This window comes from Nannobrachium achirus (genome assembly GCF_963921795.1).
Source record: "Nannobrachium achirus genome assembly, chromosome: 14".
Taxonomy (NCBI): Eukaryota; Metazoa; Chordata; class Actinopteri; order Myctophiformes; family Myctophidae; genus Nannobrachium; species Nannobrachium achirus.
Window position 1 is genome coordinate 9363115 of NC_137821.1, and position 27016 is coordinate 9390130.

General features: G+C 40.2%; 1 protein-coding gene across 4 annotated transcripts in view; it reads right to left on the reverse strand.

Moving 5' to 3' along the window:
* Nucleotides 1–637: 637 nt before the first annotated feature.
* The window catches only part of LOC308298565 (GTPase IMAP family member 8-like), a 31053-nt gene continuing 4674 nt past the window's right edge, over nucleotides 638–27016 (reverse strand). For 2 of the 4 annotated variants that reach the window (XM_080742203.1, XM_080742205.1), the window contains exons 3-9: nucleotides 24077–24171; nucleotides 20406–20500; nucleotides 12833–13531; nucleotides 8113–8216; nucleotides 6478–6570; nucleotides 4381–5107; nucleotides 638–4221 (exon numbers count right to left, since the gene is read on the reverse strand). In XM_080742203.1, the coding sequence (XP_080598329.1) occupies nucleotides 4004–4221; nucleotides 4381–5107; nucleotides 6478–6570; nucleotides 8113–8216; nucleotides 12833–13529 (1839 nt within the window). In that variant the 5' untranslated portion in view covers nucleotides 13530–13531; nucleotides 20406–20500; nucleotides 24077–24171 and the 3' untranslated portion in view covers nucleotides 638–4003. The remainder of the gene's footprint in view (nucleotides 4222–4380; nucleotides 5108–6477; nucleotides 6571–8112; nucleotides 8217–12832; nucleotides 13532–20405; nucleotides 20501–24076; nucleotides 24172–27016) is intronic. The other 2 variants (XM_080742206.1, XM_080742204.1) reach the window with 2 other exon arrangements.

Genomic DNA, 27016 nt, shown 5'->3' on the forward strand with positions numbered 1-27016 from the left:
TGGTAGATTAGCCGTGAAATTTCTATTATTATATTATGATCTGAACCGCATTCATTTTACCAGACATCCAGCGCTATATCACATGGTCTTCATCCCCCATTACCATACCGCGATCCCCCGTTGTATACTCACCAGAGTTCCCAATGAAATTCTCAATCTGCATTGGCTTAGAGTGGGGGATTCGGCCGACGCATCATGTCCCTGTGCGTTTCGCGTGCGCGATCCGTTCACGTAAGTGTTGTATAAAGTACTGGAAACCCATACTTAAGTAAAAGTACCGATATTCCACTTGAAAGTTAATCAAGTAAAAGTAAAAGTCACCGATAATATTATTACTTGAGTAAAAGTATGAAAGTAGCTCTCATTAAATGTACTTAAGTATCAAAAGTACATAGTGTTAAAATGTACTTAAGTATAAAAGTAAAAGTAAAAACTACAAGTACAAGTAAAAGTACAAAAATTAGACCCTCCATAAAAACGTGGGCAAAAATCCTTGATTATTGATTACAGTTTAAAAAAAAATATATATACTATATATATATATATATATATATATATATATATATATATATATATATATATATATATATATAATATAATTGATAACTATTGAACCACTTTAATATACAGTACACAGGCTAAAATAGACGATCTACATGCTCACAACATATCACTAAAGAGTGTGTATATATCTGCTATTTTCAAAGTAGTCAAAACATATTAATTTAAGGGTCCTAGAGTGAATTGAGAAATGCAAAACAGACTTTTGACTGCCTTTCATTATTTTCAAGGCATAAAAGCAAACCTTTGTCAAATATCTGCTATTTAATTTTAACCTTCATAGGCTACTTCAAGGCAAAAATATTTACCCTATGACCTGGTCATTGCTAAGGATTTAGCTCACTGCTAAAGCAAAACTGCGGTTTATTTATATGGTTTTGCTCTCTAAAAGGGATTAAAATGTTATGCGTTCAAGTGCTGTTCCTCTCTGCTCCCATGGAATTCTGTGTCCTCTGAACATGATTGAACGGTGAAGCGATGACTTTACTGTTGAAGCAGTCGAACGCAGGCAAACTGTACACTTTGTCGTCTTTCTGTGACGGCGTGTCCATTTTGCAAGCAGTGAGCAACCCCGCCTCCTTTCCTTTTTTTTTTTGGAGCCCCGCGTCCGCTACTGTGCATGTATAGACTGAGGCAGCGCTGCTGCTGTGTCTCCGTACTAATCAAACAGTATGAGACAGACTGCTCTGATATTAAGATTTTCGATTTGTAGCGAGTAACGAGGTGTCCAATTTTAATGTAGTGGAGTAAAAGTACGATTTTTCCTTTTAAATGTAACGGAGTAAAAGTAAAAGTTCAGGGTTGAAAAAATATAAATAAAAGTACAAATTCTCAAAATTTGTACTTAAGTACAGTAACGAAGTACTTGTACTTCGTTACTTTACAACACTGCGTAAATGTCGCCTCAAATAATCCATGTGTGTCTCAAGAGTAGAAATGAACAGTTTCGCTCGCATAGCCCGCAGCCCTGCTGCTGTAGAAGCACTTCTGCACTTGTGTATAAACAGCAAATGGGTGGCTGCCAAGGAGCCTCTGAGAAGGAGTGGACCTGACGTCACTTCTGCTTCATGTCAGACCAGCCATGCGCTATTGATGCACGAGTGGTGAGGGAAGGTTAGACGATCGCCGATTTTCGGATAAAAATCATTTATTTCGGTTTTAATGACCCAGTACGGTAAAAGACGGCGCGGCTGAGACTCCTTGCTCAGATGTCCGGTATAAAACGGTTTTAATATTAAGAGGCTCCCCGTGGCTTGGAAAGGGTTAAAAAAAAAATATGTTTCACTTGAAAAAAAAATCAGACCAGACAGTTTGACCATATTGATCCAAAGTTCATTTAAAAAAAACGGTAATTGTTTACTGTTTTTCATACTTCAAAATGATGGGAGATCTAAAGGTCACAGGTCAAAAGTCAGAGCGTCAAAGTTGTTCGGCATGAGGAAACGCATATGTGTGTCCAGGTTTCATGGCTGTACCTCAAACAGACCATGAGCCACCCTCATGCTCAGCGCCACCCTTTGGCCGATTATTGTAAAAAGTATAGCACACGTCGCAACAGTAAGATCGATTTTCGGTGTAAGTATGTAGGAGTAGAAAGGTGCCAAAGTTTTGAGGAGAACTTGATATGACTGACTGACTATAAACTAGAAGCAGTGCTCTTCCGAGCACAGGTCTCCAGGTCAGGTAGGTCCTGCTGGCGCTAAATGTGAAAAGGGTGCCATGTCCTCTTTGGCCTTTAACGGCAATGTGGCGCTGCATGGATGATTTGAGGCATTTTGTTCAAAAAAATTGTTTGGCAAAAGTCAACCTGCTGGTGGCGCTATAACAGGCCAATGTGAAAAGAGTGGCATTTGTTCCTTGACCTAGTGGGAATGTGTGTGCAGAATTTCTCTGTAATCACAAGCTGCATTCATGATTTAAGTAACTTTGTTCAAAATGGACCAATCTTGCAAAGTTTGGAAGCCAATATTAGCCAATTAGGATGGAATGTGAAATATCAGACAGATCTGTCTTGATCACATGACTATAGAGATACTGTGTACTGATTTGCATGATCTTTGGATAACATCTCAAGGAATAATAGGAATAAAAAAGTTTTGTTGGCCTCCAGGTGGCGCTATAAAAGGCAGATATGAAAAATGCAGGGCAAAGGTTTTTCCTTGGCCTCTAGGGAATGCATCTACTAAGTTGTACACTGATCAGTGGAATTATAGGTAAAAATATGAATTGCACACCATGAGGCTGATTTGATTTTTTTAAGTGGCGTTTATTCCTCGTTTATTCCTCAACCAAAATTGCACACTGCGTTCATGATTTCAGGCATTTTATTAAAAAAGGACCAATCCTGCAAACTTTGGAAGACAGTTTTAGTCAATCAGGATGGAATATGGAGAATCGGACAGATCCATGTCATTAAACACCTAACATTAAGTGGGTGTGTGGTGCTGCATACACCTGCATACATCTTATCTTATTTTTTTATTATTTTTTATTTTTTTATTTGCACATTTTTAAAAAAACAACACATTTGAAACAATTTATATTGACTTGGGTTGTGCAGGTAAGATTTAAAAAAACCCAGTTGGGTTTATGAAGTAATCTCACCTCATTTTACAGCATAGTACTAAATAATCATAGAAATAAAATAAAATAAAATAACATAACATAGCGACATAAAATAATACAATAAATGAATATACAGTATGAAAAGTATATTAAAAAAAATAAAGAAAATGGTGTGGGTGTGGGTGCAAGTGTATGTGGGTGTGGAGACTGAGACTTTATTTCATCAAGTGGGTTCTAAGCTTATATTTGAATTGATTGAGTGAAGTAGACTTTGATGAAATTGCAATATGACTGTTCCATAGCTTTGCCCCCCTGAACCTGATGGAAAACTGACATAGACTGGTACGAAACTTTGGAAGATGTAGATGATTTGCCTGTCTTGTGTTGAAATGGTGTACATCACTGTTGAGTTGGAAGAAGGTTCTACATCAACACTTATCTTATCTTATCATCTTGCAACGTCATACAATATCATGAAAGCCATGTTGTTTTCATCCCAATACAAATGGCGTCTGTCCGTCTGTATATATATATATATATACACACAATATAGGCCTACTAAGATGATATGCACATTTGATGATGCCCTTTTTTTCTTTGCTCTTTTTTGCACTCTCTCTTCTTTAAATCTATTTAATATTATTCTGTTATTATTTATGCTGCTGCTTGTCAAACCAAATAAGTTTTACTCTTACTGTGTACACAAGCTATAACAATAAAGCACAACCTTGAACCTTCAATAAAAGCTAATCCCAGAATGACATCTAATCACATGACCAGAGCATCTTTTCAGCTTGAACACTTTTCTAAAAAGTTTATTTAAAATGGTTATGTACAGATTTAAGCATCCAGTGTGAATGAAGAATCATCTTCATCTCTACTTCTTCTTTTTGTTGTTTTGCGGCGGTTGGCATCCACCATCTTCATCTGTCAGGCTCATCCCCTCAATGTCTGCCAGGCTGAGAACTTCACTCGTGGTGTCATATCCTGAAGATGATGCTATTGTTCCAGGATGTCTCTCCAGCAGCCAATCATAAATCTTGTTAGGTGACCAGGGGTATGAACTTCGTGCTTCTGAAGGTGTTCCACCACTCACTGGAACAGAAGACAACAAAGAACAAGACATTAAAAGTGATCGTTATTTTAATAATAGTTATCGGAGACATTACCAATGAAAATTACATTAATAGTTACATTTTATAATGAGTTCATTTTATCCATATTACTGGGTTTATCAATTACACTGATACTCACTACTTGGAGGAGACCACAACATGCTCCTTGTTCTCCTGACAGCTGGCAGGGTTGGTACTTCTGGCTCAGTTGCCACAAACTTCAACATCCTGTCTATCAGCACCTCCTCTCTCCTCCTCCATTCCCTCTCTCTCTTCTCCTCCTTTGTCTTCCATTCTTTTTCTCGTCTGTTCCATTCTTCAGCAGTGAATGCTGACTTTCTGTTCAATCTTGTTTCATGTCCTGTGTCTCTGACAGACCTGTCCTCTCTTGACTCTAAAGGTCCAAAGAGTCCGCTGTTCCTTGTCACCATGTCGTCGATTTTCTCCATCAGCTCTGTTACTTCTGAACTATCCACATTGTAGAACTGGAGAACATGGTACCTGTAGCCACATTTCTCCAGGAGCCACCTCAGAGGTTCTCCTTCAGACTCGATGTACTCCTCAACACGTCTCTCTCCCAGCCACCATCCCTGTGTGAACAGGACCAGAGCGTGTCTCCAGACGTTGTACCCCAGCAGCTCCATGTGTTCCTCCACTGATCTCCTGTCAGCTTCAGAGAAACTGGACCAGACAGGAACATTCACCAGGACAGCGTGGGGTCCAAGAGGACACAAAGTCAGACCCTGTTGAAGGATGTCTTTGGTCTTCTGTGATGGAGGTGTAGTCGACCAATCTGGACAGATCACCACACTCACCTTTCTTCCAGCAACACAGCTATGTTGTCTGACACATTCTGTCAGTTTAGTCTGGAATATGTGGGGTGTTCAGTATGTTAGTCATACCTATCAAAACCTTCATTCTGTCATTCTGTCCTAGATTTAAGGTCAACACTAGGACTGGGGATAAGCACATTACTGCAATAAAGACCAGTAAGATTCCCTAATCGGGAGATAAGCGTCCGTCGCATACACAAACTTTAGAAGGTAATGGATCAATCTCTCCGCCTAGACCTCCGACCAGAATCACAGCCGCACCATTCACTTGAATGGACATACAGCGGATTTTACACATTAAATATTAATTCCGTTTTGGACCCAGAGCTTCGAAATCTCGTCCAATCCGTCAACAAGGCCTGGATATGCACTGGAAAAATATGTAGACCTTTAAACTTTTAAAACAATACGACAAAGGAATATATAAGAACGCAGCAGCAGAATGAGGAAATCGCCTGTCTGCTGGACCTACAGAGCCGTTTTCACTGATTTGTTTAGAGGCTATTACTCTCCATTACACAAACAACCAACCAGAATAAACTGCTTCAAATGTAGGCTACATGTTTCTTATCATGCCGATTGCTTATAAATCTATAACATTTGATATCTCTGGTGTGAAATGTTTGCGATTCCTGACAAGTTTAGCTGCCGAGCCGGAGAGGGAGAGGCAAGGGTGTCGCACCAAATTCTGGGCCCTGGGTACAAGGATTCGCTGTGGGCCCACATGAATGTTCTTCATCATGGGATTTCAAAAATAGCAACTCTACAAGCTTGCAGCGCGGCACTTGGTGCCACGCTGTGAGCTTAGCTTGTATATCTGCTATTTTTCAATAGATAAAGTCTAAAATAATTAAGGCCCTTCCACCTTGGGCCCTGGTAAGTCAGTCCCACTTTTCCCCCCCTTGTGATTCCCCTGCCCACAGCCTGCAGTCGAAAGCAGAGTTGAAATACAACACTTTGCGTCGCTACCCCTGTTCATTCAGACATTCACAGATGTACATTACTTAATCAGTTGCTATTTAACATAATCCGCATTCCATTCAATGAGGGTTAGTCATATACTCTATGGGGTTAGTATTTTAATGCTCAGCTGGCAGCACAAACACAATCGCTGGGTGTTGTCGGCTGCAGGGCTTTGTGATCCGAGTTAATAGAGGTGGCGTTGTCGGGTAAAATTAAGAGTAAATGCAAAGCTGCACCAGGTCACAATAACAAATAAGGTGTTTGTAGTCATGGGTTATTGTCGTTTAGGACAATACAGTCCATAGGCGGAGACAGCGTTTGGAGGGGCGGAGTTGTGATTGGTGAATTGTAGTCAGGAGGGAATATTGGAAATGGGACAGATCCATGTTGATGACATGACTTTAGAGATACTGTGTACCGCTACTATTAGGCCTACTCACCTTGCAGTAAGTAGGTCGATTCACTTGAATGGGATTTCCAACTGTGCTCCTCCCAGACTGCTCTCCAACCAATGGACCAACCAGGGCGGCGCTCTATTGAAATGCAAGGAATTCTTAGGGCCCAAGAACTGTGCCAGTACCAATTCACAGCGTGTCGTGATGCAACACATTTTTGATTTGTAGATCTGTCCTTTTCAGTACACTGTCACTATCATTAGGTCGTTTAGCCACTCTGGTCTAGACTACCATGCTACTAATGATACCGTAGCCTGCGAGGTGAGTTCTGGCAGATACACTTAAATTAGATTAGAAGTTCACACTGTGCTGCCCTATGTGGGTGTGTTCAGTATTGAGCAAGACCCACACGTCATTCTGTGACGCGGCAATCAGCTGACCAATTAGGTGGGTATTTAAGGTCACCTGAGCCTGTGCTCATCCTGCGTTCCTCTGAGCATGCCTCTGGTTTGTGAGGCTTTGTTTGCTCCCACCGCCACCCCAGCACCACCAGTGGGCTCTGCTATTAATTCTGTTCCCCATGGGGAGGTTGTTATTATATATATATTTATATATAGATCTCCCTGCTCTTAATGGTTAATGATGGTTTTCTAATTGTGCTGAGCAGGGAGAAAAAGAGTAGCAGAGCCTGAACGCCAAGATTAAATATTACATATACACTTGCAATTATTCTCATGTTACAATAATAAAATATATTGTTTCATTAATTCTGTATTGGTTCATTCTATATTGGTTCATTCTAATCGCGAGTTATGACTACTAGTTGTATTGGATGGTCAGGAAATATAGCTGTGTACTGAGCACCCAAAGTGTTGAAATTCTATTCCATGTAAAGGTAATAGTAAGGGGATTTTATAAGATATTTGACCAATCTGCGAAGTAAATCGTTACCAAGAAATTTCTTCACCAATGTGTTTCTAAAGGTGTGTAATAATATGTACTAAAAGGTTGAAATTCAACTCCTGGGGGAAACCTCATAAAAAACGGATTTGTGTTTGTATCCCATTAATTTACTATACAGGAAAAAAATAGAACAAAATAAATATGCCTTAAGTAGCATGTGAGGGGTCAAACTAGGGTTTTTTCATGATGCTGAATCCATTGCAAGCATTTGTTTTGGATGAAAAACATTCCTTGGGCTAAAAACAGATCCACAAACCGATGATTTAGTGATGAATCATCACTACACCGTTTTGTAGGGGCCATTTCATTTGTAGCCCACAGAATGTTTTTCGTGCAAAACAAATGCTTGCAATGGATTCAGCATCATGAAAAACCCATAGTTTGACCCCTCACATGCTACTTAAAGCATATTTATTTTTTGTATTTTTTTCCTGTATAGTAAAGTTAATGGGACACAAACAGGTTTTTGAGGTTTCCCCCAGGAGTTGAATTTCAACCTTATAGTACATACAGTATTATTACACACCTTTAGAAACATATTGGTGAAGAAATGTCTTGGTAACGATTTACTTTGCAGATTTTCTTATGTTCCCCTTACTATAAGGGAGTTTTTTTATGACAACATGTATCCCTTCATGACAGCAGATACATCAGAAAACATAGATATTAGATCTGTAATCATTATAACATCCAATTAATATAATATGACTTACTCACCTTGAACTCTATATTCTGCAGAATAAGATTTCCAGCAGTTCTTCTTACAGACTCGTCTCCACCAACCAACATCAGGTTCACATCTGATAGACTCTGATGTTCACCTGACAGACACAAACTCAACATTAGTTCAATCAACACGGATCTCACTATTTAAAACCTTGATTCACAGATTCATCTGTGGGAATGATGATAAAAACTTCGGACTGAACTGACCACAGAGCTGTAGTAGTAATGCCTTGCTCATCTGGTATACCTTATGTTCTCATGCGACCAATTTTGTTGACAATGTATTTATTTATCCCTGTAGATGTAAAATGTTGCACCTTTCTATTAGTTTCTAATATTATTATCTATAGTGTTGCAATTAAATATGTGGATTTATAAATGTATCTTAGAGAGAATTGTGACTAGCTTGGAAGTATTAGTACATTTTAAGTGCAGCTTTGATGGCTTTATAGATTTTTTGACTGACAGCACTATCATCATTGTTGTGTACATTATTATTTAGCTTGTTTACAAATGATCTTTGCTGCTGATAATGTTAGATTCATGTTTATTTTTCACACACGCACGCACGCGTGCGCACACGCACACACACACACACACACACACACACACACACACACACACACACACACACACACACACACACATTATACAGAATGCCCTTTACATGTTATTGGACTATAATTATTGATCATTAACGACTTAAGCCCTATTTTATATTTTGACTGTCAAAAATAGCAGATCTACAAGCTTTGCAATGCAATGCAAAATTGCAATGTGACATGTTGTGAGCTTATAGATGTGAATTGTTTTCCAAGATTTTAGGTTAATAATTTGATTAATTATTAACAATATATACAATATATAGCTGTCATATATATGTCAGTTTTAGATGTAGTGGAGTAGAAGTATAATGTACAAGGAAATACTCAAGTAAAGTAAATCTTCAAAATTGTAATTTAAGGTTTATTTCCCTTTTTATTTCCCTTTTAACATCTACTCTAGCTTTTGTGAACACACCAGACAAGTTATTAAGTTGCTTGATTCAGTATTTAGATATTTGATATTAATAGATATAATTAATATCAAATACATATAATAATAATAATAACTAGAAAAGAACATTTCTAAGACATTTTAAGTGTGCCTGCAGCTCGCTAAGTGTGTGCAACCTTGTGTAGTGGTTGGTGTTTGTGTTAGCATAGTGTTAGATTAGCGTTAGATTTTTTAACATTAGCATTTTTTGCAGTAGCTTTAACATTATCGACTGTACGACAAACGGTTCATGAGATATAGAGGCACTTCCTGTTTGGCGAAGGGCACTTCCTGTTTGGCGAAGGAAGCACCAATTAAGGTTAAGGACTCTTAATCAAGCCATATGACGCCACCCACGCGTCTGTACGACAAACGGTTCATGAGATATAGAGGCACTTCCTGTTTGGCGAAGGGCACTTCCTGTTAAGGACTCTTAATCAAGTCATATGACACCACCCATGCGTCTGTACGACAAACGGTTCATGAGATATAGAGGCACATTCTTGTTTGGCGAATGGCACTTCCTGTTACAGAGGGGGCGGGGCTTAATCAATTACAGCTCATCCCTATTGACCGAAAAAAGACCAAAGTTGTGTGTGCATTTTAAAGTTTAAACTAGAAAAGAAAATTTCTAAGAAATTTGAAGTGTGCCTGCAGCTCGCTATTTGTGTGCAACCTTGTGTAGCGGTTGGGACTGTGGGACCACCCACTGAGTTTGAGACCAGTAATGTGTTGGGAAGTGGAGTTATGGCTGTTTAAAGCCCAGCCAATTGGAAGACAGAGGGGGCGGGGCTTAAACAATTATAGCTCATTCCTATTGGCCATCTAAGTACACACAGCAAGTTTCGAGTACCATGCTGCAAACTGGAGATATAGCCGTTTAAAGCTCAGCCAATAGGAAGATAGGGGTGGGGCTTAATAGGGGCGGGGCTTAAGTAATACGTCCCTATTGGCCGTTTAAGTCCAGACACCAAGTTTCAAGACAGTACCATGCTGTGAACTGGAGTATTGGCTGTTGAAGCCCAGCCAATAGGAATACAGAGGGGGCGGGGCTTAATCAATTACAGCTCATCCCTATTGGTCGGAAAAAGACCAAAGTTGTGTGAGCATTTTACATTTTAAATGACGTTGCTAGGCAAAAGTATGGCAGAGTTATGTGGCGCCAAAGTTTCTGAGTCCCCCATTCAAAGTCAATGGGGTTTTTGGGCGTAGTTTTTTGCGAATTACGTCACCATGGTAACACGGATCGGAAAGAAAAGTAATAGCACACCATTCCCGGCCGAGCCGCACGTTTTGATGTATATATTGCGGCGGTGGCGTAAATTGTGCGGCAGTTATTACCGCACCAAATTTGTGGGATCATTATTATTATCATTAATTAAGTATGGCGGATTACAATAAGTGTTTTGCCATTGCGTTGCATGGCAGGCACACTTAATGACGTTGCTAGGCAAAAGTATGTCAGAGTAATGTGGCGCCAAAGTTTCAAAGTTTCCCCCATTCAAAGTCAATGGGGGTTTTTGCGCGTAGTTTTTAACGAATTACGTTGCCATGGTAACACGGATCGGAAAGAAAAGTAATAGCACACCAATCCCGGCCGAGCCGCACATTTTGATGTATATATTGCGGTGGTGACGTAAATCGTGCGACAGTTATTACGTGCCGAAATTTCCCCCATTTTAAGTCAATGGGGTTTTTGTACGTCGTTTTTTGCGAATTACGTCGCAATGGTAACGCGGATCGGAAAGAAAAGTAATAGCACACCATTCCCGGCCGAGCCGCACGTTTTGATGTATATATTGCGGCGGTGGCGTAAATCGTGCGGCAGTTATTACGTGCTGAAATTTGTGGGAAGATTATTATTATTACTAGAAAAGAACATTTTTAAGAAATTTTAAGTGTGCCTGCAGCTCGCTAAGTCTGTGCAAGCTTGTGTAGCGGTTGGTGTTAGCATTAGTGTTACATTTTTTAACATTGGCGTGTTTTGCATAAGCTTTAACATTATCGTTTTTCATATGACACCACCCACATGTCTGTACGACTTGGTGAGGGGCAATTCCTGTTTGGCGAAATAGGCCCCAATTAAGGTTAAGGACTCTTAATCAAGTCATATGGGGCCACCCACGCGTCTGTACGACAGACGGTTCATGAGATATAAGGTCACTTCCTGTTTGGTGAGGGGCAATTCCTGTTTGGCGAAATAGGCCCCAATTAAGGTTAAGGACTCTTAATCAAGTCATATGGGGCCACCCACGCGTCTGTACGACAGACGGTTCACGAGATAAAGGGTCACTTCCTGTTTTGTGAGGGGAACTTCCTGTTTGGCGAAATAGGCCCCAATTAAGGTTAAGGACTCTAAATCAAGTCATATGGCGCCACCCACGCGTCTGTACGACAGACGGTTCACGAGATATAGGGTCACTTCCTGTTTGGTGAGGGGAACTTCCTGTTTGGTGAAATAGGCCCCAAATAAGGTCAAGGACTCTTAATCAAGTCATATGGCGCCACCCACGCGTCTGTACGACAGACGGTTCACGAGATAAAGGGTCACTTCCTGTTTGGTGAGGGGCACTTCCTGTTTGGCGAAAAAAGGCTCCAATTAAGGTCAAGGACTCTTAATCAGGTCATTTGACGCCACCCAGGCGTCTGTACGACAGACGGTTCACAAGATAAAGGGTCACTTCCTGTTTGGTGAGGGGCACTTCCTGTTTGGCGAAATAGGCCCCAATTAAGGTCAAGGACTCTTAATCAAGTCATTTGACGCCATCCACGAGTCTGTACGACAAACGGATCACGAGATAAAGGGTCACTTCCTGTTTGGTGAGGGGCACTTCCTGTTTAGAGAAATAGGCCCCAATTAAGGTTAAGGACTCTTAATCAAGTCATATGACACCACCCACGTGTCTGTACGACAAACGGTTCACGAGTTAAAGAGGCACTTTCTGTTTGGCGAAGGGCACTTCCTGTTACAGAGGGGGCGGGGCTTAATCAATTACAGCTCATCCCTATTGGCCGGAAAAAGACCAAAGTTGTGTGTGCATTTTAAAGTTTAAGTGACGTTGCTAGGCAAAAGTATGTCAGAGTAATGTGGGGCCAAAGTTTCTGGGTTTTTTTCAGAGTCCCCCATTCAAAGTCAATGGGGTTTTTTGAGTGTAGTTTTTTACAAATTACGTTGCCATGGTAACGCGGATCGGAAAGAAAAGTAATAGCACACCATTCCCGGCCGAGCCGCACATTTTGATGTATATATTGCGGGGGTGGCATAAATCTTGCGGCTGTTATTACGTGCCGAAATCTCCCCCATTCTAAGTCAATGGGGTTTTTGGGCGTCGTTTTTTGCAAATTACGTCGCTATGGTAACGCGGATCGGAAAGAAAAGTAATAACAACCTATTCCCGGCCGAGCCGCACGTTTTGATGTATATATTGCGTTGGTGGCATAAATTGTGCGGCAGTTTACGTGCAGAAATTTGCAAGAACATGACCGACCGACCGACTTAAGTATGGCGGATTACAATAAGTGTTTTGCCATTGCATTGCATGGCAGGCACACTTAATAATGAACCTGGGTTATGGATTAACAAGCAACAGTAAGATACTGTTCACAAGAAAAGACAGACAGACAGACAGACAGACAGACAGACAGACAGACAGACAGACAGACAGATTTTATGTACCTTCAAACAGAGCTTTCAGAGCAGAACTCTGTATTTGTGTCTTGGTCATGAATGTGTAGACATGTTCTTCTATGTTCCTCTTCCTCTCTGACAAGTTCTCTGCAACATCTCCATCAACTTCATAGTGACCACCTCTGTTTCCTGCCACCATGTGGTCTATCTTCTCCAGCAGTTGTGTGACCTGAGTGTCATCTCTCTTGTCATTGTTGAAGACATGGAACCTGTTCTCACATTTGTCAACAAGCCAGATGAGGTCTTCCCCTCCAGCCATAATGTGCTGCTCAGTGCTTCTTTTTCCCTGATGGTCTCCATAGGTGAACAATACCATAGTGTGACTCCACACACTCTGTGGCAGAAGTGACATGTGTTCCTCTACTGCAACTCTCTCTGCTTTGGTGAATTCTTCATGAAGAGGAACCGTCAGAAGTGCAGCATGTGGTCCAGGAGGACAGAGACACACACTGTTCTGGATCTCCAGTTTTTCCATCTCTGGGGTGAGCAGTGAGCTGTAGTACCAGCCTGGGGAGTCCACCACTGTCAGACGTCTCCCTGCTACTTCACCATGTCTGACCTCACACTGTACTGACCTCTGACCTAACTGATGAACTTTAAAACCACTTCCTCCCAGAATGGTGTTTCCTGCTGAACTCTTTCCAGAATTCCACTTTCCCAACAATACAATCCTGAGGTAAGCCATTCCTGTCAGAGAAACATTGTTTAGTTAGCATAACCCCAAGTAGTATTATATCTACTAAATACATTTAAAAATGACACACATATAGGGCACTACAACAGTGTTACAGCAGTCTAACATTTCAAATGTAGACCTTATTTTGTTCACCATAACTCAGTGACCATTGCTCTGATCAAGATTTGAAGGCAACAAGTCACCAGGGGGGGCTGGCCTTCTCGGTAATATACACATTAGAATAATTACGGTAACTAATTTCTGGCAGTGCGGCCACTCTGGTTATTATGGTAATGCATCTCCAAGTGGGCGGCCCAAAAAAATAATATCTAATATAATTGGCCCACTGGTATGTCACTCATGTGAAATGGCTAATCCTTTTGTTGCACCGGGCCGGCTGAAACAGAGGAGAGAGAGACTCACTGAACGTATGTTGCGTGTGTGGATTGTGTGAGAGAGAGAGTCAGAAAGCAAAAATTTAGAAGTAGGAGGATGATCAGTTCAAAGCCTACTTTAGGAAAGCTTGCTAAGTTGTCATTTGCCATTTGCCAACATCACGTGAAGGAGGAAGTGATTTGCTAAGCAACAACAACAACAACAACAACAACAACACAAGCATGGCAGTGGAACTCGTCTCGTGATGATCATATCGCAACCAGTGGTGGAAAAAAGTACCTGTACTCAAGTGTTTTACTTAAGTAAAATTGTCAACACTGCGATGTAGAAATACTGTTACAAATAGTAATCAAAATGTAGGCTGCTTAAAGTACAAAAGTAAAAGTACTCATTATGCAGAATCCCATTTCAAGTTTTCAAATATACACAAATCGTTTGAAAATGGCAGATCTACAAGCTTGCAATGTGTTGCAACACAACACATTGCAACCACATCAAAAGGCCAAAATGTAGGCTGTGTAGGGCTGAAGTTGTTTATGTTTTTGTAATAATTATATAAATATAATTATGTAAATAGTAGCCTAACTAAAGTATTCAAATAATTATAGTGTAGTAAAAGTATAATATTTGGAGCCGAGATGTAGTGGAGTAAAAGTATTGGAAATTGGAAATACCTCATTTAAAGTACAAATAACTCAAGTACAGTATATGAGTAAATATACATATAATAAAAAATAAAAAGGAAAAAGGTTTATATCAGCAAAATGGTTCAGAAATGCTTGCTGCTTTAGTTCTATCTATGAACACAATTAATCAAATATAAAACTGTAAACTGTCCTCTGCGTGTTGCTGTTGCAACTATGCAGATACTATACTATTCTCATTCATTGATTCACTGCTTTTAAGCCCCATTTTACTTTAATCATCTGGTATACAATTTATGGATTGTGTAGTTGTCTGTGGGTTGTGTAGTTATCATTTATGTTGTTCTGTAAAAGTTGTATTTATATGTGCCTCGACCCGATGAGTTGGTAGAGTATCTGCGCGTGCGCTGGTTGTGGGGGCCGGTCTGGGCTAAGATGCCAGGGCCGAATTTAAGTCCCAGTCCGTCCCTGCGAGTCACCTAATCATAATATCTTTTTGCATAATCATCATAATCATTTCCATGTTGAAAACATTTCATATATTTACAAAAGAAATGTGGAAATAGCAAAAGTTGTGACACAGGTTTGAGCTATTTATGTTTAAGAAGCCGAAAAGCCAAACAGAAATATTGTTTTTATTCATAATGTTCGCTAATATCAATTATTTGAGAGACAACTAGCTCTTCCAAGCAGAGGTTCTGAGTTGGCATCCAGGGAGTGTGTGTGCAGTTTGGCAGCGACCGGGGCAACGGTGCCGGAGATTAGCTGGTAACAGACGGACGGACGGACGGACGGACGCACGGACACCCGGATGGATGGACACAGTGTAAAACATAGTCTCCCCATGCCTTCGGCCTGGCGGAGACAATCAATAGTCATCTTCATAATCATGACAGCCCTGCCAGAATCCCCCAAATCCCAAACTGTGGATGCAACATTCTAAAATGGACAGTCCACATCCAGGTGGTTGGGTTGTTTACAGTTTCCATGGCAAGTCATCCTATAGTGTAATATATTGTAGTGTAGAGTGTATAACACGATGATGCCCCACAAAGATCTTGATAACATAATTATGATAACGAAAACAGAGAGGAAGGAGCTAAACTTATTTCTGAGCACAGAGCTACACATCACAATGTTTTGGACTAGGCACTAGGGCATTCACAGAATATTCGAGTATTTGACTATTCAAATACCAAATCACTATTTGAATACTGTACATCAAAGTCGAGTATTCGCCAATATTAATTTTAATATTATTTTTGTTTTTCTTTCTTTCTTTTTTTTTTTTTTTTTTTTTCCAAAGCAGTGGTAATATATATATGCAGCAGTGAGCTTAGTGTTGGTATTTCTCCTAATCCATTCATGGTTGATTGTTGTCAAATCATATCATACTGTATGTAGGCTATGTGACGATGTGCCGTCATATTCACTTCACTGGCTGCCAGTGAGTTTTAGAATTGATTTTAAGATTTTTAGTTACAGCTTTTAAAGCCCTGCGAGGTCTGGCCCCCAGTTATATTTTAGACATGTTGGAACCATATGAGCCTGTGTGCACTCTCAGGTCTGCAAATAGGGGTCTCCGGACTCCATTCACAGCCAAACTTGTCACCAGGGGTGATCGGGCCTTTACAGCCCAGGCACCTCGCCTCTGGAATGCCCTACCCCAGGAACTGAGGGACACACACAAACTCAGTAACATCCTTTAAAACACTTCTAAAAACCTACCTCTACACCAAGGCCTTCTTTTAGATCAATTGTCTATTGTTTTTTATTATACTTTTATTGATTTTATGATTTTTCATGTTTATTTGCCACTGTAAAGCACTTTGTAACAAAGTTTTGAAAACCGCTTTATAAATAAAGTTTATTATTATTATTATTATATAAGTGGCCGTCACTCAATGTAGTGGCAATGTAGTGGCTCTGTTGCTCGGTTGGCCCATGTAATGTTTTCATGGTGTTTCATGTTAGTGATGATGTAAGTTAGTTGCAAACTCCACACAGAAACAAACACAGTTTGAATCAGAATGAGCAGGCACCGAACCCTGACGACATGCTGCACTTCTGACAATAACATGTTATTATCTTTACACAGACCTGTCCACTCTTATGTGGATGTTACAGATACCATTTTCTGTACAGTATACTGTACACGTACAAGCCATTGTAGCCATTGTAAAGGAAGTTTGCATTAAAGGGCTTTTATGAACACCCTGGACAGTTTTTAATTTACTTCATTCAATATTTAGATATTTGATGTAAATGTTATCAGGCTCCGCAGGCTCAGGGCCTCTCCCCACACACACCCATTGTAACTTCAAACTTCATTTTAACCATGATAGATTCATTAAAAACACCCATTATTTTTTTCTGGTGACTCATACCCTCCTAATACGTGAGCAGGCTTGTGTTTTCTCAATAACCTTTTTCATTTATTTTTAATAATTCTTTGGGGAAATGAGAAAAATGTAATACAAAACAAAATTATAAAAAATAAATGGAAAAGGTTATTGAAAAAACACGGGCTGCTCACGTATTAGGAGGGTAGTATGAGTCACCAGAAAAAATAATGGGTGTTTTTAATGATTCTATCATGGTTAAAATGGAGTTTGAAGTTACAATGTGTGTGTGTGGGGAGAGGCCCTGGGCCTGGGGAGGCAGACCCATGCAAGGCAGAGTTTTTTTGAAAGTGGAATATCCCTTTAAACAATTTCACCCGCTACTTTGGAACATTTCAGCAGGCCTATATACTGTTGCTTTTGGTTATCAGCAGAGGTGTAAAGTATAACTAAGTACATTTACTCTTGCATTATACTGATTTGAGGTACATTTTGAGGTACTTTACTTGAGTATTTCCATTTTTGATACTATATGCTTTTAACTACTACTTGAAAACTTGTTGTTTAGACGTAAGAAACGAAGATAGTAACTTTATTAATCACGGGTGGTGCCATTGCAGAAATAATACCAGCGCAAATTACGAAATTTACGGCACAATTCAGCACAATTCAGCACAGTTAAAAAGAAGTTTGAAGTTACAAATGGGTTTGTATAGGAAAGGGTCTGTTAAAATTAATCAAAAATATAAAGCATGAGTGGACAAATTAAAACATGTTATATAAATTTGATATATATTATATATTCTAAATATGAAATAGATAGATAGGCAAAATACAAACAAATAAATAAGCGGTTGCTTTTTCTACTTAATCAAACCAAAATGACTCAGCGTATCAGAATGAAGCTTAAGTTTGGCCAAAGGTGTTGGTTGGTGGAAAGGTTCTCTGGCATTAAAGAGGAACAACCCACATCTATCTGTCAACTGTTAGCTGAGGGATGTGGGTTTTATTGGTTAGATGTCAACAGCGTGTAAATTACATGCTTATACAGATTCTACAATAATAGTAGTTCCATGTAGGCCTACATGTGAGAGTTAACAGGTTAAAATATCTAAGCGCTCTTTGTTTGGCGCACAGTTTCTGTTGTCAGACTGCACAATAAAAGAGAAGGGATTAGATGTTGGGGTGTGAAATGTTAACAGCCTAGTGATCTTTAGACTTGGTTAGCCAGATAGCAGTTATTTCTTTTTTTTACAGGAACTGTGCACATCATTAACACTGTAAATGTGCTGGGGTTTTCAGAGTGACACATTTTCATCCATAGTCCCTGTATTCCTGTATTTTGGTCAAACAAATCATCAGGTCATCAGACTGCTGAACATCCACTGAGCCCTGATGTCTGTACATATTCTATTAATCTGACTGCATGTCGTTACAGTACATTTCCTTTCTTTTTTATACATTTCTATTTTCCCTTCTTAAAAAAAAGGGGGGGGAAAGAAAGATGCATGGTGCTGAAACCTGCAAGGGACCTGTATCCTCTACACAACTTAAGGAAGGCGCCCCATATTTGTAAAAACAACTTTTATTGTCCCGTTATATTATATACCACCTGTTCATAAGACACTATTTTTTACATCAGCTGACTTCCATTGTCTTAAAACCTATTCTACATCCAGTTATGAGGACCATATGGTACCATAATCTTTTGGAAGGATTCCAGTCATGCATGAAGCAGGATGTTTTTATAGCCTATATTGACTCTTCCAGCACTTTACTTAAATAAAGGGTCATTTCATCCCAGAAGGGACTTCTCACACTCATAGAACATGAATAAATGTGCCAAGCTGCTTCTCGCCAGCAGAGGTCAGTGTTGCTCAACTTTAGTTTAGCCATCTTACATGATGGAGTCCAATAACATATATTTATTAGTTCATGATTGTGACAATGATGTCTTGCCATACGTTATCTGTAAAGCCTAAATCCTTCTCCCAGCATAATTTAAGACCCTCAAACCGTGGAGCCTGTATCCCTCTTGTGTGTTCATACAACTTTGCAGCACCAACTTGAGATTTCCACACCTTATGAAATTATTCCTGAATCCCTGTCTTCTGATATTCTGATTTTGTTTCTGAACCACTGTTTTAATACAATTTCTTAACTGTATCAACCGTTCAGGATCAGGTAGACTGTATTTGACCTTTAATTGTTCACATGATATCAACATTCCTTTCTAATACAAATTAAATACAAAGGCTGTGTGTGTGTGTGTGTGTGTGTGTGTGTGTGTGTGTGTGTGTGTGTGTGTGTGTGTGTGTGTGTGTGTGTGTGTGTGTGTGTGTGTGTGTGTGTGTGTGTGTGTGTGTGTGTGTGTGTGTTATGTGCCTGCACATTATGCACTCCTTACTCCTCAGATGGTTACTATGTGTTCACTAATGTGTATGTGTCTTCTGGTCTGGTGTCTACACTGCCTTGCCTGCTTGTCTAGACAAACCTGCCACTCACATGAGGTTGCTGGCTGCCCCTCCCTGTCTCAGGCCCCAGGCTATAGAGGAGCTGATTTCCAGCCCTCAAGGAATCTCCCCAGCACTCCAGCAGTGAACACCAACAACATGATTCCTTAGTGTACTTTTGTATATTGCTTATAGTTCATTTATGATGGGCTTGGCCGTAAGTATGGTTTGGCGTTTTCCTTTCTGGTTAGTTTAGTTTCTATTACTTTGTTTAGTTTCTATTTCTATCTGTTTAGTTTAGTTTCTATTACTTTGATTTGGTAGATTATGGGAGTCTGGTGGGACGGCGGTCACATAGTGATCACTCTGAGGGAACGCAGGCATTATTTGTTGGCCGGCGGATCTCGCCGCGTCCTCCGACGTCTCTAAATGACACAGAGGGGTACATGACTCCTGCTGCTGTCTGCTTTGAGTAAATGAGGAGGGACATGACTCCCCCTGCTGTCTACTTTGAGTAAATGAGGAAGTGATCCTTGGTGGAAAACGACTGATAAATCATAGTGATTTTATCATTATAATGGATAAGCCTAAACAAACCAGTTCACATGAACAATACCGATGTAAAATAAGATATCTGAACGGCTACATTTATTTATACAATTAAAATGTCATGAGCCAGCACAGTTATAGGGGGGTTTGCCCAGACTTCTTTTTCTTCCGATCACCAAAAGAAGTCTGGGTTTCCGAGGCTACATAGTGATTGGCCCACCAGACTCGATAGGATTTAGTTAAGTCTCAGTTTTGGTTCTCCACTTTCTCCCTTACTTGTATATTAGTATCTTGTTGCTAAAGGAACCATTTAATGTATGTATTGAGAATTTATAATAAAATGCAATGCATTTTGAGACTTGACTCTGTCCTTTCATTATGTTATGGCCACTGGTGTTCGAGGGTTTAGTGACCGTAACAGTGTGTGTGTGTGTGTGTGTGTGTGTGTGTGTGTGTGTGTGTGTGTGTGTGTGTGTGTGTGTGTGTGTCTGTCTGACTCACCACTGCTAATGTAGATGTGGCTCAGGTGTGCTAGCCGTCTGTTGGTCGCTATGGTCGGGTGTGTTGTGTTGATCAAACAATGAGCAGGCTGTATACTTAAACAAACAGAGGACAATCAGGTTACGCATTGTATGCAGGTATAGACCTATCCTCTACGCTGACATTTTGCTACCATTATTAAAGCCTGTACCCCGGCAGCCCCATATTAGGTGATATTTGGGCCAATGTAAATGTGGTCCTGGCAAGCATGCGGTGAAGGGGTCTCAAAAAAAAAAAAAAAAAACATAATATGGGGTTGTGGTATATACTATGTCTGCCGAAGTTAAAAGGTCAGGAATTTTCAACCAGCAGCTAACCTCGTGAACCAGCCTCCCCCGGGAATTTAAATTCATTCAAATGAATTCAGATTTCCGGGGGAGGCTGGTTCACAAGGCTAACCGGCAGCCACTTCTCCCCGCCTTTTTTTCCTACTATATTTAACTGTAAAGGATTGCCTTCTCATAATGGAGTTGTCATTAATCATTCAATTACTCATTAATCATAAATGTCTAACTAACTAAGTCAAGACTGAAGAGGTTTCTTTTTCAGCTAAATCAAAAGGGAAACTTTGTAATTTCTTTCTCCACATCAACATTTTTTCCCCACATCCATCTGCCAACTGTTCTTGTGGGTTTTAATTGTTACTTTGTATATGTCTATAGAGTTACTGTATGTCCCAGCCTCTGAATATTACATGCATATGTATTCTACATTAATAATCACATGTACAAATACATGTATAGAATATAGAGGAGTTAACCGGTTTGTTTGTAGGTTATTCAAATATATACGTGCTGTTGTGTAATAGAATTATGACAAGACTACAATGTTCTAACCATTTGTTTGGGACACAGTTTCTGTTGTGTAATAAAATTATGACAACACTACTCTGTTGACACCGATAACTCCTATGAGCCTTTCACTGGATGGACATTTGCTCACTGTGCAGGTCTATTTACAACTCACAATAGGCAAGCCATGTTCTCACCTGTTGGTAGCCTGCCAGAATAAAGTTCTATTTCTAAATTGAGCCATGTATGCCTCTGTCCACTAACCACACCTTCAGCTATTTGTTTTACATAAAAGAGACACATGTCTGACAATCACAAGGCTGCATGGGGCAGGCTCAAATTCTTTCCTTTATACTGAAGTAAGGTTAATGTTTTCCATGACAGTTGTCAGACTGCAGAATAAGAAAGAAAGAAAAAAAGGAAAAAGAAAAGGAATTTGATTTGGGGCATGAAATGTTAACAGCCAAGAAATGACCTTTAGACTTGGTTAGCCAGATACTCTCTTGCTGCTCAAAATGTGAAGCTTTATCAGTTATAGGTACCTTGCACATTAACCAACAATAAAGGTCTGGGGTTCGCTGAATGAAAAAATAAATGAATCCAGGGACTACGGTCATCAGAGTGCTGAACAGACAGTGCCCTGATGTATGTCCATATTAACCTGCTGCACTTCTGACCATAACCCGTTCTACTTGTTTTGTTTGTTTGTTCTTTCCATGCACTATTTTACTTTCTCATATATCTGACTGTATGTCCTCATACATTTCATGTATATTTAATTTGTACATCATACATTTTCTGTATTTGATGCACAATAGATTGAGGTAAAAAAGAAATACAAATAAAACGCTTGTAATTGTAAACAGTGACATAATCTGCTTTGTTTGTGTTTGTGAGCTAATAGTGTGACTTGACACCTGTTTCACTGTGCAATGTAGCCTAAGTCCATTTCTATTCAATGGAGTAACTATTGAATATATCTACTGCATGTTAGGGGCAAGGTAACAAGTTAGTAACTACACAACCCAACTCTTTACTAAAGAGTCATCATGTTCTTTCATGTGACTAAGTTTGTTCTGATGATTCAACAGGTTTGTGGTATTGTGCATGTGACTGCACGCCTGACTGTTAATGAAAAACAACCCAAGAAAAAAGGGAACAGAGATAGAGGCTGGAAGGAGAAGTACAGTATAGTTCCTCTTCATTGTGCATTAGAAACATTCTGTTTGTTTCATAAGAAAAAAACTAAAAAACAAGAACTGGTTAAATAAAACAATTGGTATTTTGTGTGTGGATCATGTAGGGATCTATACTCAAAAGGACCCGCCTCTATGTCTGAATACACAGACGCAGTACATAGTGGTTTAGATTAGAAGAGCCATAGCCCAGTCAAGTACCATGCATAGTAGTACATAAGGACCGCAGGAATACACAAGAAACGGAGGGGGAGAGAACTTTACTCCGTTTGGTCCGGTTTGACTCCCAGTACGTAACACTCCGGATGATTTATCTCCGTATACGGACGCTTACGGACAGCACCCAACTGGACGGACTCAACGTACAAGATGTATCCGTAGCAAGAAGTACCCACGGCCACCGTTGTCAAACATAGGCGCAGTAGTGAGGAACATTACTTTTCCTCTGCTCTATGACAGCGGTTCTCAAACTATGTGTCCAAATGATAAATATATTGTATCAAGAAACGGTAAAAAAGGAATGTCGCAACTCGCAACAGGACGGCTTGACACACACACACACACACACACCGCCTATCCTCCACCAACAGCTGCCAACAAGACGAGGCACACAAGAAGAGCTGATTAATTAGCTGCAGCGGCTCATCATACTTGGGAATTATATGCGGGTGTGTTTTGTTATAATCACTCCGGGTCCTGATCCATATATGTGGTTAAATCTGTACCTCGCGGAGTTTTACATTTACCGCGAATACCACTAGGCCTACTATACTCGGGTCGCCTCTCCTCCAAAAGCGAGATGGGTGCAGTGACCACCGTTATAAAACATAGGCGCAGTAGTGATGAAAATTACTTTAACTCTGCTCTAACAGCGGTTCTCAAACTGTGTGTCCCATAATAATATATTTTATCAAGAAACGGAAAAAAGGTTGTTACACAAACACTGAAGAGGATGCCTCGACTCCTCATCACGCATCAACAGTCATCAGCTGAGCACAGCCACAGACAGCGAGGCACACAAGTCACAAGAAGAGATGATGATGCGGCTCATTTATTACTTGGGAATTATGTTCAATATATGAGCGGGTGTGTACGTGTGTTTTGTTATAATTAGCCTACTCCGGGGCCGCATCCATGTGGTTAAATGTGTACCCTCGCGGAGTTGCATTTACCGTGATAAATGTTGCCGACAGACGACAGACAGCAGATCCAGTCCAGACTGTTATTTATACTGTACCAAAAATCACGGCGGGTCAAAAATCTGTGGTTCTACATTATTTTGACTAAATGCTTCGGTTTTTTACACGTGTGAGAACCACCTTCATGTGGCGCGCGGCCCAAAGGGGAGCAGAATTGGAGCGGAGAGCGGGTCGGCACATAAATAACGTGCATGTCTACTATGCATGGGGCCGTAATTAACGTACATAGTTCTCACCCAATAACGTACACAAAATCAACCATACGTAACTATAAATGGCCCTTCAGTCACCGTATGATAATAGGCCTGTGTGTGTGTGTGTGTGTGTGCGTGCGTGCGTGCGTGCGTGCGTGCGTGCGTGCGTGCGTGCGTGCGAGCGAGCGTGCGTGCGTGCGTGCGTGCGTGCGTGCGTGTGTGTGTGTGTGTGTGTGTGACTGACTGACTCACCACTGCTAATGTAGATGTGGCTCAGGTGTGCTAGCCGTCTGTTGGTCGCTATGGTCAGGTGTGTTGTGTTGATCAAACAATGAGCAGGCTGTATACTTAAAGAAACAGAGGATAATCAGGTTACACATTGTATGCAGGTATAGACCTATCCTCTACGCTGACATTTTGCTACTATTATTGAAGCCCGTAACCCAGCAGTACCATATTAGGTGATATTTGGGCCAATGTAAATGTGGTCCTGACAAGCATGCGGCGAAGGGGTCTCAAAAAAAGAAAGAAAAACTCATTATATGGGGTTGTGGTATACCGTACATGTACTATGCCTGCTGAAAGTGAAAAGGTCAGGACTTTCCAAATGGCAGCTAGCCTTGTGATCCAGCCTCCCCCGGGAATCTAAATTAATTCAAATTAATTTTGATTTTCGGGGGAGGCTGGTTCACGAGGCTAAACGGCAGCCACTTCTCCTCCCCTTTTTTCTACTATATTTAACTGTAAAGGATTGCCTTCTCATAATGGAGTTAATCATAAATCACTAACTGACATGGGTAAGTAATAATAATCACATGTCCAAATCCAATGTATAGATGAGTTAACCGGTTTGTTTGTAGGTTATTCAAATATCTACGTGCTGTTGTGTAATAGACTCATCACAACACTACACTGTTCTAACCATTTGTTTGGCACACAGTCTCTGTTGTGTAATAGAATCATGACTACACTACTCTGTTGAGACCGATAACTCCTAACGCCGTCCACTGGATGATTCGGGCGTGAAATGTTAACAAGAAATTACCTTTAGACTTGGTTAGCCAGATTATATTTTATAGGAACAATAAACACAGAAAAGGGGCTGGTGTTAGCTGAGTAAATTGAATTGAGGCTGGTTCACGAGGCTAAACGGCAGCCACTTCTCCTCCCCTTTTTTCTACTATATTTAACTGTAAAGGATTGCCTTCTCATAATGGAGTTAATCATAAATCACTAACTGATATGGGTAAGTGGAAGAAGGGTGGGCACCTGAAAACTCAAGACTGAAGTGGTTTCTTTTTCCCTTTTCTTTTTTGAATCAAAAGGGAAACTTTGTAATTTTTTCCCCACATCAAAATGACTCAGACTCTGCGAATTAAGTTTACAAGTTTGGCAAAGTGTAAAGGTTCTGTGGCACAAAAGAACAACAACCCACATCCATCTGCCAACTGTTGTTGTGAGTTTTAGTTTGTTACTTTGTACTGTATATGTCTATAAAGCAGAGGTTCCCAAACCTTTTTGGCTCGGGGCACCCCTATAATTCGTTTTTTTTTTTTCATCTCAGGCACCCCTACATTATATTCATAATTTTCACTCCCAGCACCTTATAATTATAGCATATTTTAGCGATTATGTTAAGAGGAAAACGTTTAGATCATAGCCATTTTGGTTAGAACGTACTGAAAATAACTTTGTACTTAAAGTTTAAAATGTCCAAATACATTTCAAATATTATCAAAATTATCTCGCGGCACCCTTGGACTGCTGTCACGGCACCCCAGGGTGCCCAGCCACCCACTTTGAAAACCCCTGCTATAAAGCTGTGTCCCAGCCTTGGCATATTACATGCGTATGGATTCTACAATAATAATCACATGTCCAAATCCAATGTATAGATGAGTTAACCGGTTTGTTTGTAGGTTATTCAAATATCTACGTGCTGTTGTGTAATAGACTCATCACAACACTACACTGTTCTAACCATTTGTTTGGCACACAGTCTCTGTTGTGTAATAGAATCATGACTACACTACTCTGTTGAGACCGATAACTCCTAACGCCTTCCACTGGATGATTCGGGCGTGAAATGTTAACAAGAAATTACCTCTGAACTTGGTTAGCCAGATTATATTTTATAGGAACAATAAACACAGAAAAGGGGCTGGTGTTAGCTGAGTAAAAAAAGACATGAATCAAGAGATTAGGGTTGAAAATTATATCCAGACAGTTTCCACAGCCAGGTCATCAGACTGCTGAACAGGAACTGATGTGCCCTGGTGTATGTACATATTCACCTATAGAACTGCACTTCTGACCAGAGCTGCACTTCTGACCATAACCTGATGTACTTGTTTTGTTTGTTTGTTCTTTCCATGCACTATTTTACTTACTCATATATCTGACTGCATGTCCTCATACAATTCATGTATATTTAATTTGTACATCATACATGTTCTGTATTTGATGCACAATAGACTGAGGTAAAATAAATACAAATACCATGCTTGTAATTTTAAACATTGTCATAATCTGCTTTGTTTGTGTGCAAATAACACCAGCTGTTTCACTGTGCAATGTAGCCTAAGTCCATTTCTATTCAATGGAGTAACTATTGCATATTCAAGGGGCAAGGTAACACGTTAGTAACTACACAACCCAACTCTCTACTAAAGAGTCATCATGTTCTTTCATGTGACTAAATTTGTTCTGATGGTTCAACAGGTTTGTGGTATTGTGCATGTGACAGCACGCCTGACTGTTTATGAAAAACACAGAGAAAAAGGGGAACAGAGATAGAGGCTGGAAGGAGAAGTACAGCATAGTTCCTCTTCATTGTGCATTAGAAACACATACCGTTTCATAAGAAAAACACACCCAAACAAGAACTGGTTAAATAAAACACTTGGTATTTTGTGTGGGGATTACATAGGGATCTATTCTGTGCAGGAAATTTGAGAACAGTGCAGGAAGTAAAAGCTATTCCCATGTCGAACCCGCCTCTATCAGCAGTCATGTCGAAACTTGTCAGGATCGTTGCACTGCATGCAAATAAATAACTTCAAATGGTGGTTTAGATTAGAAGGGCCATAGCCCAGTCAGTCACAATGTGATAATAGGCCTGTGTGTGTGCATGCATGTGTGTGTGTGTGTGTGTGTGTGTGTGTGTGTGTGTGTGTGTGTGTGTGTGTGTGT